Source organism: Macrosteles quadrilineatus, unplaced genomic scaffold, assembly GCF_028750875.1.
Source record: "Macrosteles quadrilineatus isolate MER2022 unplaced genomic scaffold, UCM_ALF_1.0 Scaffold_3__2_contigs__length_128488019, whole genome shotgun sequence".
In the NCBI taxonomy this organism is placed as follows: Eukaryota; Metazoa; Arthropoda; class Insecta; order Hemiptera; family Cicadellidae; genus Macrosteles; species Macrosteles quadrilineatus.
In genome coordinates, this window is record NW_026542596.1 from 97,953,972 (window position 1) to 97,972,191 (window position 18,220).

The 18,220-nt window shown below is 37.4% G+C and overlaps 1 protein-coding gene across 1 annotated transcript; it reads right to left on the reverse strand.

Moving 5' to 3' along the window:
* Nucleotides 1-927: 927 nt before the first annotated feature.
* Nucleotides 928-17,472, reverse strand: LOC128989401 (arylsulfatase B-like). The gene is made up of 8 exons (XM_054411291.1): nucleotides 17,412-17,472; nucleotides 16,296-16,381; nucleotides 8,094-8,253; nucleotides 5,557-5,780; nucleotides 4,152-4,404; nucleotides 2,904-3,061; nucleotides 1,939-2,074; nucleotides 928-995 (listed from the first exon to the last, which is right to left on the reverse strand). Exons 1-8 carry the CDS (start codon nucleotides 17,470-17,472, stop codon nucleotides 928-930), a joined length of 1,146 nt encoding a protein of 381 aa, XP_054267266.1.
* Nucleotides 17,473-18,220: the final 748 nt, after the last annotated feature.

An 18,220-nucleotide genomic window follows, 5' to 3' on the forward strand; every position in this document is an offset into this window, starting at 1 on the left:
GTTGACAGACTACAGTCGCCGCCCTCCTGAGGCCTAAGATCCTGTATTGAGCTCCAGGTCTGGAGTATTTCTGCACCGCAACCCATGCTGGGGAGAGGACCACGGCGTTGACGTTGTATCTCGGTTGTCTTGGAGAAAATATATATTCAGTACTCAAGAATGTGTTTAACGCAGGGTTACTTCCTCTTCTGTTCGCCCCTGAAATCATGTTAGTTTTAATTGATTAATGCCATGGCTGATTCTATTTTACTTATTGCAGGTTATTATAATCGGCAAAATCTTGGTGCTCGGGAACTTTCCGAAATTTCTGACCAAAGCTTTAAATGCGTAACAGCAATAGATCTCTGGGTTAAATAGTTTAACCAAATCGGCTCTAAATTAGGTGAATTGCATTGATGGATTTCTGCAACACATCTTGGCCTTTTCAACGACCGGTCACTCCTGAAGACCAAGAACTAAGAGCATATTTTGGCCATGCAATCTTGCTTCTACTTCTTACCATGACAAGTGTTGGAATACACTTAAAATATAAGGTTAAACCCCAAAAATAAAAATGTATATGTATTAGAATTGGGAAAACACTTTGGGTAATATTAAAAGACTTACTTAGGGATACTGGATGTTCATAGAACATTACTTCTGTATATTAAATGTTTAAATCACAATTCAGATAGATATACTTGGCTATGAGTAGCAGTTGAGTATCTTTATCAACTACAAGTATAACTAATCGTATTTTTTTTAAATTTTTGGTAACATGGATTTGTTATGTTGTTTACTTAACATATATTTAAATTAGTTTTCTTTAAATAAATGCATCAAGAACTGTATAAATAAAATACCTTTTACGTATTTATAAGATCTGAAGATCATGGCAGCCATTTCATTTTGATCATCAATATCCACCACTAGTTCGTGCCGTGGAGTTCAGCGTCCTCTTGAAATCGCTTCCCATTGATCGACTCCATCTATACCCGATACTCTTCCCTTGTGACCTGAGCATATAAATCGGTAATAAGATTAGATATTTAGTTTATAAACGTAGGCTTGACACCTTAGTTATTACGTTTTAAATTACTTCTCTATAGTTCGGCCGCTTAGAAAGCGACCTCCTCCAGCATTGGTTTAGCATTAGCGCGCAGGTCGTTTTCTAAGCGGCCGAACTATAGCATGTGCAGCTTACACACCAGTAATTATATTACACACAAGTAAAGAACATAGGTTAAAGGTCAATGAACATTTCCGTTATGTGGCCTTTATAGAGCGATGATTAATCTTAGTCCGGCAACTGTATCAATTTTCAAATGTAGGTATCTTATTATTGAGCCTATTAACGATTAGCTACTGCTGTGTATTCATGGTACTAAACACATGTAATTTTCTCTCTTTAATTCTTACTTTCTCAAAAATGTTTTCCTCATAACTCTCTATTAAGCTTAAGAAAATACCATTGTTCGTTCTAATTTTATTTTGTTAGACAGCACTGCATATACTTGTATTGTAGTTTACCCAGAAAAATAATCACATTCTAAATTACTTGTAATATTCATATGGTAAACACCTAATTCTCTACCAATAAAATCTTGTTGACTACTTCATTAGTGTGTGTACAGACTGTGTGTCATTTGACGGACCAGATTGCTACGTAATCTCTTTTTATTTATTCTTCTTTTTATGTGACCTTGGAGTGTTTCAGATAAAAGCCAAGTCGTTTGTTTCATAACAAACTATGGGGATACTGAGGATTAAATTTTTTTATGTTTCAACGCTTGTGCATGCATTAAAGTTTGCTTTTAGGTAACTAAATATGATCGTCTCACTACCGTGCTGCATCATTAATTAACTTTACTAAAAATCTAATTCAAGAATTGGCATAGTTTGGGATCAAACCAGTAACCTCCGGTTATGAAGACAAATCAATATCACATGGTTACTCACCTGCGGCACTCAGCAGTGTAGGCAGCCAATCAGCGACATGCATGAGGGTGTGGCTCACTCGAGAGGGGTTGGTTATCAGTGGACTCCATATGAGACAAGGGGTCCGGACACCACCCTCCCATAGACTGGCTTTTTGCTGAAAGAAGACTCTATTTCAATTCAGCGAGCAGACGTATATTGTAAAGTAAATGGTATGTTTTGTGATATTATTCTTTTTGCGAAGAAGATGTTAACGGGGCTTTGACTGATTTTATACACACTATTTTAGACCACAGGATTTGTTTTATGTCAAAGATATTTAGGTTTGGACTTTTGAAGTTGCAATCGGTTTAAAATGTAATTTTCAGTAAGCATGGCATATAGGTCATATATACTTTGTTGGTTGGCCCTTCAACTATAAATATTTAACAGTCTTAGTACTGTCGATATAATGAGTACAGCGAATTAGAAATGGATGATAGCAGATTTATCTTGTACTTTATCAGCTCGAGTAAGGTTTTTTGCTTGATGCGTTCATAGCACAGGCTTTGTGGATGATCAATGCGATATTTATAGGCATGCACTGTGGATGCGATACTCCCTGGTGTGGATTAACGTCCGCACTAGTGAGTACTACGACTATCCGCAGTACTATCCTAACAATTAGACCAATTTGTTGATACCAAGGCAAAAATGTGGTTTGGATTCCACTATAAACTGTAGGTCCCTTAGTTGTCATTAGCTGTATGGGCTATTAATTAACAGCTATGTCTAAGGAATGTCAACCTTAGTCACTAACAAGACTACAAGATCACGCTACTCATCCTACACTCATCTTCATTCGTACTTGACATAAAATACCTACTTTGTATGGTCGCCATTTATTAAAAAAGAAAGAAAGATGTAAAAACATTCCATCCTTTCTTCATTTCCAAAAAAAACTACAACCCTTACGCTATGTTTGTTGTCAATCATCTGTTACTTACCCCCCTCCAGGGAAAGTTTGAGCCCCAGTTGTTGTAGAGTCCCAGGTTCGGGGCGCCGTTGTCTGCCAGAAGCACAACTATCGAGTTCTTTAGCATCCCCCGTTTGTCTAATGCAGTGATCACCGCTCCAACAGACTCGTCCAGCTTGGATACCATTGCTACAACAATTATAATTATTATTTGGACAATGACCAAAACATCTGCTGGTAAGAGCTCTTCCCTCGAGCACGGACTTGCAGTCCATTCGGGGGAACACTATTCTTGCCACTAATAATGTATTCATGTATTTATAAAGCTGAATAAAGTGATTTTTGATTTGATTTGATTTGATTGAAACAATTTGGAAAATCATTAGAGTTGGCTACACTGTTATGCGTAATGTAAATATTACCATTCCTATGGGACCTTTTGAGACAGAAATGCCACCTAGCAGCAAACTTAAAGCAATATTATGACTGTAGAATTCAGTTGGATGATCTGTATAGTTTTGTTAATGACAAAGATCAGCCGTTTATTGAGAAAGGATCGTGTAACAAATTTCCAATTTTTTAGGACAATCGGGCTAGTTTTGAACCTACTAGTGCTAGTAGTTACTGGTTTTTGTTTACGTAAGATGATAACTTTTTACCGTCAGGTAAAAACTTTAAGACTTAAGAACTTTCCTCTCGTTAAAACTATTTAAAACTGCAATACCGGTAATTTAGTTTACAAAAATATCAGTTCTCTTATTAAAAAGATGCTAGATTCAGGACGAAAAAAAAACACTAAATAGTTTTTTGGAACCATCTATTCAATATCATCCAGTCCACACTCGAAAATGACCAAAGCAGTATTATACCAACTGATATATTTTGATTCATGACCAGTTTAATCGATGTCAAATTAATTTATCGTAGTAATATGTTTATAAAATAATCAATGGTATTGACATTATGTGAGCAGGATGACAATTTATCAAGAAGTTATTTTTTGATAATTTATCGTACAGTAATTATATATATAAATCTACTGTATTTATTGACAGTAAAAATGTCACAGACCTGAAATAAACTAAACATAAATCACTGCGCCCCAGAAATTACAAGCTATATCATTTACACTGTATATTTTAATCACACACAGCTTATTTTGAACCAGTCCCCCATAGTACGTTCATATCCAAAAAAGCCTTGCACCTGTCCAAAAAATATGTTTTTTTTCATAAAATGTCTTGATTTTTCAAGCTTGTATAAGCACCAGGATTAATACCTGCAAACGTCCTCCTGTTGGGATCGCTGATGTAGGAGAACTTGTTTATCTCGTCCTGAGGAGCCTCTAGCCACTTGCCCTGGTTCCCAGCGTGAGAGGCCAAGTGAGCCATGAACATGAACATCGGCCTGTCTGGCTTATGGCTCTCTATCACACGGACAGCTTCTCTGGTGAACAGATCTGTAGCGTACTGACCTACCACGTCACACGCCGAGGTGTAGCCTCTCCTCATGTCGTGGCCGCTGTAGTTGTACTTCCTGTCCGGGGTTGGCTAAAAGCGTAATTTTGATTTAAATTAGATTACGATAGAGTAGAAGAGGAAATGGTTACGTTCAATGAGACCGTTTCGAAAATACATTAAGCGCCGGTCAGCAGAGTGGTTAGAGTCGTTTAGTAATTTTTAAAGTGTGTTAGATACTAAAATACCCCCGCCGCAGCAAACCTGACGCCTTAGCGAATTTCCATTTGGCTGAATTGATTTTCAATTGATCTATTTAAATAACATTAGGTTTAACGAGTACCTAGGTTTGCTGCTACAAGGAAACTAATAAAGTGTGTGTTTTAAGTAAAATAATTATTGCTTAGTATAAAATGAATATATTTGCCAAGTTTGATCAAAAGATATCCATAAACAAGCAAACTACAACATTTTACAATATTCTCCATAAGAATAACATGGGAATTTTAAATTTACCATTTTTTTTAGTTTTCTCCGTAACCAATAACCGTACAAAAACACTTTGATATACTGAATTGTTTGTTTTTTAAGCTCTTTAAGGTTTAGAGAAAAATTGGAAAATATTGTGTTTTAAGGGTCAAAAGTGAGAAAAACCAATTTTTACCCCATAAAACCCTGTTCCCATGGTCCGATCATGCTGGATCGCGAACTCATTCAAGTTTATCCCGCCTTACACCGTCAAACCGAATTTCATCAAAATCGGATAAAAATTACTCAAGTTATCGTGTTCACGGACACACATATATATATATATATACATATATACATATATATATATATACATATATAAAAATTTGAACGAGTGGTGTTTTTGGCCTCTGGGGACATCAAAATTAAAAAGTAAATCGGTCCCGGGCCTAAGTCTTACCATGAGACCTACGGTAATAGCTACTTCCCTATAGGGAAATTCGCTAAAAGGCAGTCACATTTGACAGTTCAAATTTGCTTTGGATATCCTCGAACTTAATTAATGATCCTGGCTGAAGAAGCATATGGCCTTAGCCAGTTAAAAAACACAAATAAAATCCTACACCCTTCACTCACCTTTCAATATGGTAATTATTTGTAATGTTAATTAAATTGGAGTAAATATAAGTTTGTGACGATATTACGTTGTGCATCTGTAAAAAGTATAACATTTTCGGGACTGGGGTGAAAGAAGCTTACCGGGTTTTCATCGATGTGGTCGTAGTAACTGATAGCTCCAGACCAGTAGCCGAAGTGAGAGTCAAACCCTCTCTGTAAAGGTGTAAACTCCTTCTTGTAGAACCCGAGATGCCATTTGCCCACCAGATGAGTGGAGTATCCAAGCTCCTTCAGATACTGAGGAAGAATCTTCTGTGAAATACCAAGTCCGACTCTGTCAGTTGGCTTAAGCGCATCGTGAAGGCCTGCAAAATGTGTAAAACCTCAATAACCGGGTTTCAGATAGACTTATACTGTCAAGAAAATTATCTACGGCACCAACGGCTATAAACGAGACAACCTGCATTACGTGACAAAACGTGAAGAAATACTTTTGACGGTTACCCCCCACACCTATAGACGTGTTACTTCCCCACCTAGATAGAGCGCTGCACGCACAAGTCCAAGTGCTATCTGGTACTAGTTGGTGTTCTTGCAGCTTATAAAGCTTAACTTAATACATAAATATATGCCTTCGTAAATCTACAATTTAGTCTGTATTCAATATTTGTATAGTTAACATTACATAACATTACATTGACATAATAACATAACATAAGCACTATAAGTAGAGATTAATATGAAAAGGAAGATATGATGTTTGTCCTTGTATATGGCTTACCCGTGTGCACAGCGTTTGAGAATCACCCCATTGTAGGTTGGTCAGACTTACCTGTGTGTACAGCGTATTTGCCAGTCATGAGGGAGGCCCGGGAAGGAGTACACAGAGGCTGAGTGTAGTGTCTGTTGAGAATCACCCCATTGTAGGCCAGAGAGTCAATGTTGGGGTGGGGATCTGGTCAGACTTACCTGTGTGCACAGCGTATTTGCCAGTCATGAGGGAGGCCCGGGAAGGAGTACATAGAGGCTGAGTGTAGTGTCTACATTATTTGTCATGAGAGCCGAAGCCCCCTGACTGCATACCCGGTACCTATCCTTGAGGACATACCCGGGCCCCATGATGTAGGCCGAAGCTTAAGCATCAACCTTTAGCACATCATGGGCGGATGACTTAAGGTCATCAGGCTCGCCGGATGCCGAAGCAGACCCTTCGGAAGGAGGGTTGCCCCTCAATCCTAACCAGGGATTCCGGCTGCTTGTTTAAGCGTCACTCCACCTGGGTTCCACTAGGTCGGGACCTAGAGGTCCATGGTAGAGCGCCCCGACGCATTTAGTGCAAGCAACACTCGGTACCTATCTAATCCCTGACAGGCAGAACCCGCCATCAATAGCCAGGAGGAAGGGGACCGTCAGCACGCTGACGGGGGGAACCCCAACCTCCCATTTACACCACTACCCGATCGAGGCCTTACCCATTGCTGGGAAACCAGAGATAACCAGAGCGATAGATCCCCAGATACCCCTGGCGGGCTCGGACCCAGCACCCGATCTACTTCGTTTGCCCGTCAGACCCAACATCACTGCCAGGCCATCAGGGTTTCCCAAAAGGAGGCAGGTATAGAAGTGGGACCCACCCGGATGAACCTATCCACCAGAGGTGGCGACACCCTTGACTCAATTGAGGTTCCGGGAAGAACCCCCCACACTCAAGATAACCATACCGTCCGTGCTCAGAGACAGGGATTGGTTTGCATAAGTGCCTACAAACAGTTGCCCTCACACTGCGGAAAGTTACGTTGCCCTTGAGTGTCCCCGTGAGCTGCGGGTACTTGCCCGTTTTCACCTCCAGGAAAGGTTACTTCCAAAGTCGAGGATTTGCCCACTGAATGCTGGTCGCACACAACAAGCAGGCCGAAGCCCAAAGAACCACAGACACAGGTAGGTTAGAGAATATGATGCACTTCCATCTCTCCTAGAGCTAAACACCCCTCCATTCTGGATAAAGGAATGTCACTGGGACCCAATGCCCAGTCGTCCATGTCTGTGGCCTACTTGAAAATGCCGATACCAACACCGAGCATTTACCTCCCCTCTGGGGGCTAGGTATTTCACCTCCCAGGACGAGGCTACTTCCAAAGTCGAGGATATGCCTCACAAAATGTCAGTCGTACACAACAGGTAGGACTCAGTCACAACCACAAGCTACAGGCAGGTGAAAGATCTATGAACTTAATCAACACTAGCAGAGCTGAACACCCCACCACCCTGAATGGAGGGAATGTCACTGGGTACTCTTACTTTGGGTACAACCCAAAGAGGCTGGCTTGTCCAGTCGTCCATAGCTTGTGGTCTACCTGAAGTGCCGGTTCCAACACCGGGCAATTACCTCCCCTCTGGGAGAGCTAGGGTCCGCGTGGTCGCCCAGGCCACGAACCCACGCAAGCGTGGGCCCCCTGCGGTTATGAGTGTAGTGTCTGTTGAGAATCACCCCATTGTAGGCCAGAGAGTCAATGTTGGGTTGGGAATCTGGTCAGACTTACCTGTGTGTACAGCGTATTTGCCAGTCATGAGGGAGGCCCGGGAAGGAGTGCACAGAGGCTGAGTGTAGTGTCTGTTGAGAATCACCCCATTGTAGGCTAGAGAGTCAATGTTGGGGGTGGGGATCTGGTCAGACTTACCTGTGTGCACAGCGTAATTGCCAGTCATGAGGGAGGCCCGGGAAGGAGTACACAGAGGCTGAGTGTAGTGTCTGTTGAGAATCACCCCATTGTATGCCAGAGAGTCAATGTTGGGGGTGGGGATCTGGTCAGACCCGTGGAAACTGACGTCGTTCCATCCCTGAAAATGGAAAATGATCCTTCAAACTGACTTGATAATAAAACAATGTAAGATTGTAGAAACTGTAAAAAATATATATCAAGCTATCCATCGAAATCATGAAACGAAAAGAGTAAGAATGTTTTAAAAACGTTTCACTTCTGCTAATAGAACATAATATTAGCCTACTGTTGGAAACGTTACCAAAATAAACTGGATTAAAATCAACTTAATAAAAATAAGATTAAAAGTTGCCTTAGTACTTAATAAGTTCCCAACTAATATTTTAAAGAAACAATCTGATACTATACTAGTACAAAAGTAACGTAATCGTAAATTAAAGTAATCGTGTAAAACTCAATCTATTCCATTCCCAAAGGCAAAACATTTTGTATTAAGTTTCTTAAAATTACATAACATAATTATAATACGGTAACTATAAACGTTGCATGATAGCACAGGGGCGTCGCTCGAAAAGATATAAGGGGGGGGGGGGGATACGTAGATTTTCCCAACTATTTTACGTGGACTTCGCAAATATATTGCACGAATTTCCCAACTATACTACTCGAATATCCCAAATACATTACTCAAATTTATTCCTAACTAATTATTAAGTTTTAATAGTAGAAAGACTATTTTACCAATTAAGCCTCTTTATAGCTGACACAAATAACAAGAAATTGATGTTTCATTGTGTCTAAAGTGTCTCGACAAATATTTACACTGTATGCTTACTGATCAATAATACATTAAGTGGACAGTCTCCTAAAATCATTTTAAAGACCCTTAATGAATACGTCTCTCCACGTGCAGCTCAGAAAAATTCTCTTAAAAGCCTTTAAAATTCCTTCGAAACTAGAAGTTATCTTGCATAATTTCAAACGGCTACTGAAGAGTTATTTAAGTTATTTATCGTCCGAAAATATATTTTTTAAACACCGAAGTGATTATAATTTAAATATCTAGTATACTGTGGAATTAGAAATGTTTTTTGTAGTATTGAATTGTTATCCAAGGGAGTCCATGGAAGCCAACGGCCATCTTGGATTTGCCCGCCATAAGACCAATGTTAATTCCGTAAATTTCAAAAAGCCACTGAAGAGTTATTTACTATCACAAATCATTTTTTCAAACATCAGAGTGATTGTAATTTAAATATCTAGTATACTGTGAGAATAGAATTTTTCTTTGAAGTTCTTTAATTGTTTCATGAGTCAGAACGTCTTGGATCCAAGGGCTTTTAATTACTGTGTACTACAGATACGTTACGTAATGTACCTACAAGATAGACATTTCCAACAGTTTTTTTACTTAAATAATTATCCTATACGTAAGGGTAGATGCCTGCTTAGTTTAAAAGTAAACTTCAAAGTCGACAGTGTAATGACAGTTTCAAACTTCCCAAAATACAATTTTCAAAGTTGATTGGTGGCTCCCCCTAACCCCCCCCCCCTTACGTGACTTCCATGTAAAGATAACGTCTTTTGACATACTAGAGTATATTCGTAGAAACATTTGATGCTGTGCTGTTTAAAACTCAGACATCCTACCACACGATTCAGACATGCATTTTATTATCATTGTTATCGTTATTATTATTCTTATGCCTTGTTATTGTTATGTCATAGTTTATAGCTGTTATTGTTGATCGATTGTATCGATGTTATTGCTGATGAAATATTGTTTTGTTGTAATTTAATGTTTTGTATTTATATAATCTTATTATAATCTTAACTGATTGTATTTTGTAAATGGCATTGCCGTGGAAAATAAAAATGAAAATGAAAGGAAATTTTACAAAAATGTCGGTCACAATGTCAATAGTCTAGGAGCTAGGCAAAGTCCCGTGTGCACTTTAATGTGCCCTCAGTTTTGTTGTGGGGTTTTGTTTAACACCTTTGGGAGCTTAAAAAAATACTGGTCACGTGGTCCAAATCATGGTCGTTTGGCCGCCATATTGGAAAATGGCCGCCAAAACGCTAAATTATTTGCTAATACGTATCTCCACACCCAGTGGTCCGATTTTAATATTCTAAAGCTCATTTTACTCCTTATGTGATTGCAAAAAATTTTTGTATTTACACTTTTTTGCTAAACCCATTATTTATTAATATTAATTAACATTTATAATATTTCCAGTAACGTTGTGGAAATAATTGTTGGTTAATGCGTCCATTCGTTCCAAAAGCTTAAAAGTATCGATAGCCCCAGTATTTCGCTCCGCTACTGTCGCTAGCGATATAAACTGTCAGCTGTTTACATGTCTGATTCATTGTTTACGGTTTCTTGTTTTTGTTTGTTTGTTTAGTTGGTAAAATATGGTTGGTTTTAGTGCAAGGTTATTTCTCACGTTTATAAACTGCGATGTGAATAAACTTTAAGTAGGTATTTACTTATACTTATCTTAAGTAAATAGTCCAATTTGAATTAAACATAAGTAATTTCTTTTTTTAAGAGTTTACTTTTTTCTATAAGTACCTATTTACTTTAAGCACACAATGTTAATTTAATGTAAAATTTTACTCACCTCTAAATAAGTATTTAATTTACTTAACAATTAGTATTTACTTTACTCAATAAGTATTTACTTATAAATAAAGTTTATTCACATCTCAGAAAGAGTAGATAAACTTCAAGTGAAATAAGATGAGTGACACCGTGAATCTGGTCCACCATAGAAAGAGACGTAGAGACGTTGATGAAGACATTGACTTGTGCATTTTCTGTAAAAAAGTCAAACGTCCTTTGCAATTAAGTTCAAGCGAAAAAGGTATAAAAAACATTAAAAGTGCAACTGAAGTTATTAAGGACGATGTGTTGAAAGGCATTAAAGATGAAAATAGCATAAAGTATCATTTAGCCTGCTACAGACCTTACATATTGAAAGGAAAACGATTTAAAGAAAGACAAGAAAAATATGTTGAAGACTCAAGATTGGAAGAGGATAATACTACCCAACGACAGAGACGTAAAAGTATACCTGGACATAGTGGACGGTTAAAAAAATGTATAGTGTGTAATAAATCAAAAGTACAAGGAGACTCGAAACTGTACCGTATTTGTGAGCAGTTCAGAGCAGAGCAACTACTAAAAGCGTCGCGGTTTTACCTTGATGCAGTTTTTCAACGAACAGCTTTGATGGAAGATGTGAATAGTGTATTTGCTGCAGGTATCCACTGTCATAAGAATTGCATAAAAAAGTACATTGTAAACTATCAAAGAGATAATGAAAAAGATATAGTTGAAGAAACTGCTGGTTCTGAAAGCCTGAAAGAAACATTTGCTAAGTTTGTGGCTGAACTTCAATTTGAAAACAAAGGATACTCGATCGGATACCTACGCAATGAGTTTAACGAGAAATATTTACCCAGTGACATCAAAATTTCAAACAGAAGGATGAAAAGTTTACTGATAGAGCACTTTGATGATACTATTCATTTTACTTACTCAAGGGATCGATCTGTATCACAAATGGTATTTTCAAATCAAATAACTGTGACACAACTTGCAGAAGAAATTCGTAGCCACGATTGTGTTAAAGAATGTGCTGAAACATTGCGAAGTGACATTAAAAACTTTAATTTTGACTTAGGTAATACAGACTGCAACGCAAAAGATATATTTCAATCTTTTACAGAAGCAAAGAACACATTACCGAAATCCTGGTTGAAGTTTTGCTCAGTAATGTTTCCCAGCTACCAGACTTCTCCCCCAATACAGTTGAAATGTGTAGTAGTTTTCCAGATATTATTTTACCTACTACACAGTGGTGCACATAGTACCCCTCTGCATGTTGGATTGGCACAAACTATCCATGAAATGACTCGTTCAAAATTATTGCTACAGATTACGAACCGTCTTGGAATGACTGTTAGTTATGATGCGTTAGAGAGACATAACGTGGTACTCGCAACAAGAATTTTAAGTAGCTCTAAGGGCACAGGAGTACCCCTTCCCAAAGAAGTTAAGCCAAACATACCAATAAGAGCAGCAATGGATAATTTTGATCACCTAGAGCAAACCCCTTCTGGTATTGGAGGCAGTCATGACACAGTACTGGTAATATTTCAAAATGAAAGTAACAATGATGAAGATACCCCTGAAGTAAACCAAAGCATAGTCAACAAAGGAATGCGATCTTTTCACAGTCTCCTGCCATGTCAAGAGCTGAAATATTTTAAGAAACCAGTGCAAAGAGGAGAAATCAGTGAGACGTTTACGGTAGCACCTAAACCTAACCTTATCCTGCCTGCTTCATCAGCTAAAGAACAGGATATGATCTGGAGTTTGTGCAGATATTTCGCAAGCAGAGAAAGTGACCCTAATGAATGTAAGATACCTACCTGGAGTGCATTCAACAGTATGATATCGAGTGAACATATCCCACAGACTAAAACTGCTTTTACCCCTATATTGCCACACCCTGCGACCGAATTTAGTTCAATATATACGTGCATGAAAAACTTTCAAGACTGTCTGACAACAGTAAATCAAAAGTCAGGATCCCTTTGGTCTGATGAGGGAGTGTACAGAATAGCCAAAGAAATACAACTGCTGCGACCAGAAGAGTTTTCTAATATTTTTCTTGGCTTAGGAGCTTTTCATCTTGCTAAAGACGTTATGGCTTGTTTTGGGAAATATTTAGCAGAAAGTGGAGTAAAAAATATTTTTGTTGAAACTGAAACGTTTGGACCAAACATTGTCGAGAATGTGCTTACTGGGAAACATTATTCTCGTGCTATAAGAGGATTTTCCATGCTAGCTGAAGCTTTGCAACGTTTATTACTTGAAAAATTCATGGAAAGTAACAATTTTTCAGAAACCACAGCCAAAGATCTTAAGGATTTAACAGAGTGCATCAAGATTAAAGATTCGACACGTACAAACACTCAAGTCAAGACTCTCAAACAGCAAATTTCAAATATTATGGAAGAAATAGAAAAATTTGCTATAGAAAAAGGTAGAGAAAATGAGACGTTTCGGTATTGGTACCAATTCTTGACACATCTTTTTCCTATATTACGAGATCTTAATCTCGCACAGAGAGAAGGGAATTGGGATCTAAATATTAGTGCCTTAATGCGGTCAATACCACTCTTCTTTGCATTTGACAAGACAAACTATTCTCGGTGGGCAAGTGTTTTTTTAGAGGACTGCTTACGTCTTCCTCTGGATTTCCCTGATATCTATGCGGATTTCAAAGCCGGAAATTTTGTTGTGAAAAATACTCAGCGAAAGTTCAGTTGTGTGGCTATGGATCAAGCACTGGAACAAAATTACAACAAACCAGCTAAAGGCCAAGGAGGAATCATCGGAGTAACAAGAAGAAAAGAAGCTGTGTTGCTTCATGATCTAATCAAACACGAGAAAGTCCAAATAGTAGAAGTTTTGCGTGATTTATGTGGACTTGTCTATGAAGATGAATACACTCTGCACCACGAATTTTCAAACAACACTACAACTGCTGATGAGCTATGCGTTAGAAGAATTGTGACTTTCATGAAGAAGCAAGGAAATCCGTTCATGCATACAAGCTCTAGCTGTGGAACAGAACTACAAAATGTTATTACTAAACAAAAGATAGATCGTGGAATGAGCACTGATCTTTTAGACTGCATACAAGTAGGAGAAACAGCCCACACTCAGTTTCGGAGTGAACGATTTGAAGATAAGTCACTCAGTCTAATGCAACCAATTAAGAGACTAAAAAAAAAAGAGTAGTAAACCCCATAATCCGTTAGAAGTGGACGTAAAGAATGAAACCGCCCATGCTCTGCGTTTAATTGACATTTCACGGTGTCGAGGATATGACATAAATCATCTTTTGTCCTATGAATTAACTTCTACATCTTTGTTTTTGACCAGAAATGGATTTCTGACAAAATCAGATAAATCGCAGCTGGTTCATGAACTTGAAAAAAAGTTACAAACACCACCAAATTCCGAAACTCCTCAATCACCTGGCAAAGCAACAGTTATAGATTTTATGGCATTTGCAAGGAAGGTACCAACTAAATCTTTAAAACTGAAGACATATGAAGAATTGGTACGAAGCATTTGGATAGCTATATCCCAAGCATCTTACAAAAGTGAACGCATCGATATTGTTTTCGACGTTTATAATGAAAAAAGTGTTAAAGGGTTTGAGAGGTCCAAGCGATCAAGGAAACAACCTGTAGAATATGGAGCCCCAAATGACAACACGCCACTTCCTGTGGATACTGACGCTTTCTGGGCCTCATCTAAAAACAAAGAATTGTTGCAAGCTTACTTTTTTGAATGGATATCCCGGAAAGAGGATTCATTCACTGCGTCTTCTATCATTTATCTCGGTGGTGTAGTAAAAGATGGTCAGCCAAGATGTTTTGCTATTGAAAACGGGATAGTTGAAGAAGAGCCTACTTTGGAACCCGATCATGAAGAAGCCGATGACAGGATCTTAAGCCATATTTCTCACATAACATTGTCTTCAAAATTAAGCAACGTAGTTATCTGTTCTACTGATACGGATGTTTTTGTTAGTGCACTCTATCAATACCTACAGAAGTGGAAAAGCTTAGGACTTAAAGAGCTGTGGATTGCTTTTGGAGTAGGCAAAACATCGCGGTACATCCCACTTCACTCCTTTGAAGACAGAGTACCACTTACTGTTTTAACAGCTTTACCAGCCATTCACTCTTTAACCGGCTGCGACACTACAAGCAAGGTTAGTACGAAATTAGCAGCTTTAAAAACAGCTGAATCCTGTGCAGGAGACCTCTTGGTAGAGTTTGGAAAAGGGCCATTAAATGAGGACATGGAAAAAAAAGCAGAAGAATTTTTGGTTCGAGCACTTTCTTCAAGTTCATCAACAATGGATAAATTGCGTTTTCATCAGTTCCATCACAAGAAACTACGAAACTTTCAAGATTTAGCACCAACCTCAAGATCTATCCGTCTTCATATAAAAAGAAGCTACTTGCAATGTTACAAATGGATCCATGCTTTGGAACCATCTGAGAAACTTAATCCCTTGGACTATGGTTATGTAGAGGAAGGTGATTCTCTGATTCCACAAGTGACAGATGATCCAACGTTCCCTGAAGATTTCCCTAAGCCATGTAATTGCCAGACGTGTTTCAGAGAAACTGTATGTCCCTGTAGAAGATTGAAAGTAATGTGCTGTGACTTTTGTAAATGTAAGAGTAGTGTTTCAGACAATTGCAAGAACCCTCATACATAATTTTTCAATTCTTATTCTTGATAAGATTTGAAACCCTAAGTTTTGGAAGACTATGTCTCTATATAACTTTTATCAGTAGGTAAATAGTAATGTCTCTATGTAAGTTAATAGTAAATATATATTTTAAACACACGTTTAAGTCTTTTAATATATTTTTAATTGATAGTTTTAAGCTTTTGGAACGAATGGACGCATTAACCAACAATTATTTCCACAACGTTACTGGAAATATTATAAATGTTAATTTATCTGAATAAATAATGGGTTTAGCAAAAAAGTGTAAATACAAAAATTTTTTGCAATCACATATGGAGTAAAATGAGCTTTAGAATATTAAAATCGGACCACTGGGTGCGGAGATACGTATTAGCAAATAATTTAGCGTTTTGGCGGCCATTTTCCAATATGGCGGCCAAACGACCATGATTTGGACCACGTGACCAGTATTTTTTTAAGCTCCCAAAGGTGTTAAACAAAGCTCCGCAACAAAACTGAGGGCACATTAAAGTGCACACGGGACTTGGCCTAGCTCCTAGACTACAACCCAAGACAGCGAAACAACCTTCAGATATCTGAAAATTAAATACGTACGTAAGTTGTTTGAAAGTAATTTGTATAACCAATGAGATAACTTTTAAACAGCTGATCAAAAGGTAACAGCACTAGACTTAAGTCCTACAGTAATCCCGAGGCCCAATATTTTGGGATCCGACTACATGGAAAAACATGCGTTTCCCTACATTAGAAAGCGTAGAAACTCTGTTAAAAAAACTCCTTCTATTGCAGGCATTGTATAATAGGCCTTATTGTATACATTATAATGAAATACACAACATACCATGTCATCTGCAAGTATATACACAATATGAGGAAAATCGGGGCCATCTTTGTAACCTTTTACACTCACAAACGATACAGACAGAACTAAAATTAACACACACGTTTTACACCAAGACATTTTAAAAACTGAGATTGTATTATCAACCTCCTTCCACTTTTCACTTATTACAATGTAATTTTAGGCTTTGGTTGTGTTTACACTGCATTGAAGTATTTGTAAAGGGTTTTTAATCTGTACGGTCCTATATCTTGCAGATAACGAAACGCTGTGTTCTAGTTTTTAGTATAACTCTGAAAAAACTCTCTGGTATTTATGAGATTTATACTAAACAACAAAAACTAACACCTATTTAGTTGAGTCCAAGAACTACTCCAACGATCCAATAACGTCAAACGGTATTCAAGAGTTCCTTTATTTGCAAATAGAAATGCCATTACGTTTTTTTATATAGCTTTAGCGGGCTCACAGGAGTAAAACCCAAAAGTCTGGCGAAGCCGACGGGCACCACCTAGTAATCGTATAAAACGCAAAGGCAAGGGTTGGTTCCATTTTGCTTTGCTTTTTTATGGAATTATATTCAAAGAAACGTCAATTAATTCGCTTACTGTCCTATCATGTCAAAAAACGTCTATGTAACCCATTTCATTGTAAATATTAGAATAATCATGCTACACAATGTAAAAATTGTCAAGAGCAATAAAAAAATCATTAAATCTAAAAGAAGCGCGCGTACGGAAAAACTGTTATTTTCGTCCTAGGACTAGAATTTGTTTTTTTTATTATGGGGTATTTGGCCACGAGAAATCGATTGGAGTTGGTTACAAAGCTAGGAAAATCCAGTTTCCGTCCTACAGCCCTTTAAAGTGTCCATGTTATCGTCAATACCTTTTTATAACTGCAGTGAATAAAACAGTTGATACAGGTAGATTTTATTGCAATCTGTGTACTTATAAAGGTGTATTTAAATGTTTTCTTAATGTAGGATATAGTGATGGGAGTATATTATAAATTGTGTGAACACTTTGAAACAATAAATATTTACAGTTTACATAGAAAATATGTAATGTGTTAACAATCTAACACTATAACTACTCATCCACCAGGGGTTTTCACCTTTAAAAATGAAAGTTGCTGATTTGACCCCGAGCAGGGAGATCATGGACTCATACGTCATTTATCATTGTAGTGTTAATAAATAATTAACAAAATTCTGCCATAGCTAGTTTAAAAACCTGGTTTTCCCTTACAAATGTAATACCCAATGATGATTCGTTTAAAATTAAAATACAGTAAATGAAAAAAAAGTAAAAACATAAAAAATTAAAAAATGATTAAATTAAATCATACCTTGATCCAATAACTTCACACGTGTAATATACAAACACGTCGTAAATATTTTCCCAGCATAATAGCACATTCGGGAAGAAGGGTGATTCTATACAAGATTTATTGAACTGAATACTGTTGTAAATATGATTATCCAGATTTATGCTTCTAGCACCTGTAGCTATTGCCGCAATCCTCTTACATGTACACGAATAGCTTTGGCTTACCTTCGTACACACCTAAATATTATATAATTCCCACTATAACAGCAGAATATCATTTATTTATAAAACACTAAAAGTATCAGTTGCAATGACACATTGTCACAAACAATGAAAATATTCTAGTAAAAATTGACCTTCTCAATTTTGTAATGTAATTTCATGATTTTGTCGTATAGACTGGTCACAAGTAGTGTGAATAATTAATTTAAAATACACATTTAGACCGTGTGATAAACCTCATTTTTCGGCATACTAATATAAGCCATTCTACTAAAGAATTGATATTGTTTATAAGTCTTCTACATTATTTACGAATCTCCATTCATGTAAAGACTACACAAACCCAATTTAAACCATCAGTATCATGTGCGT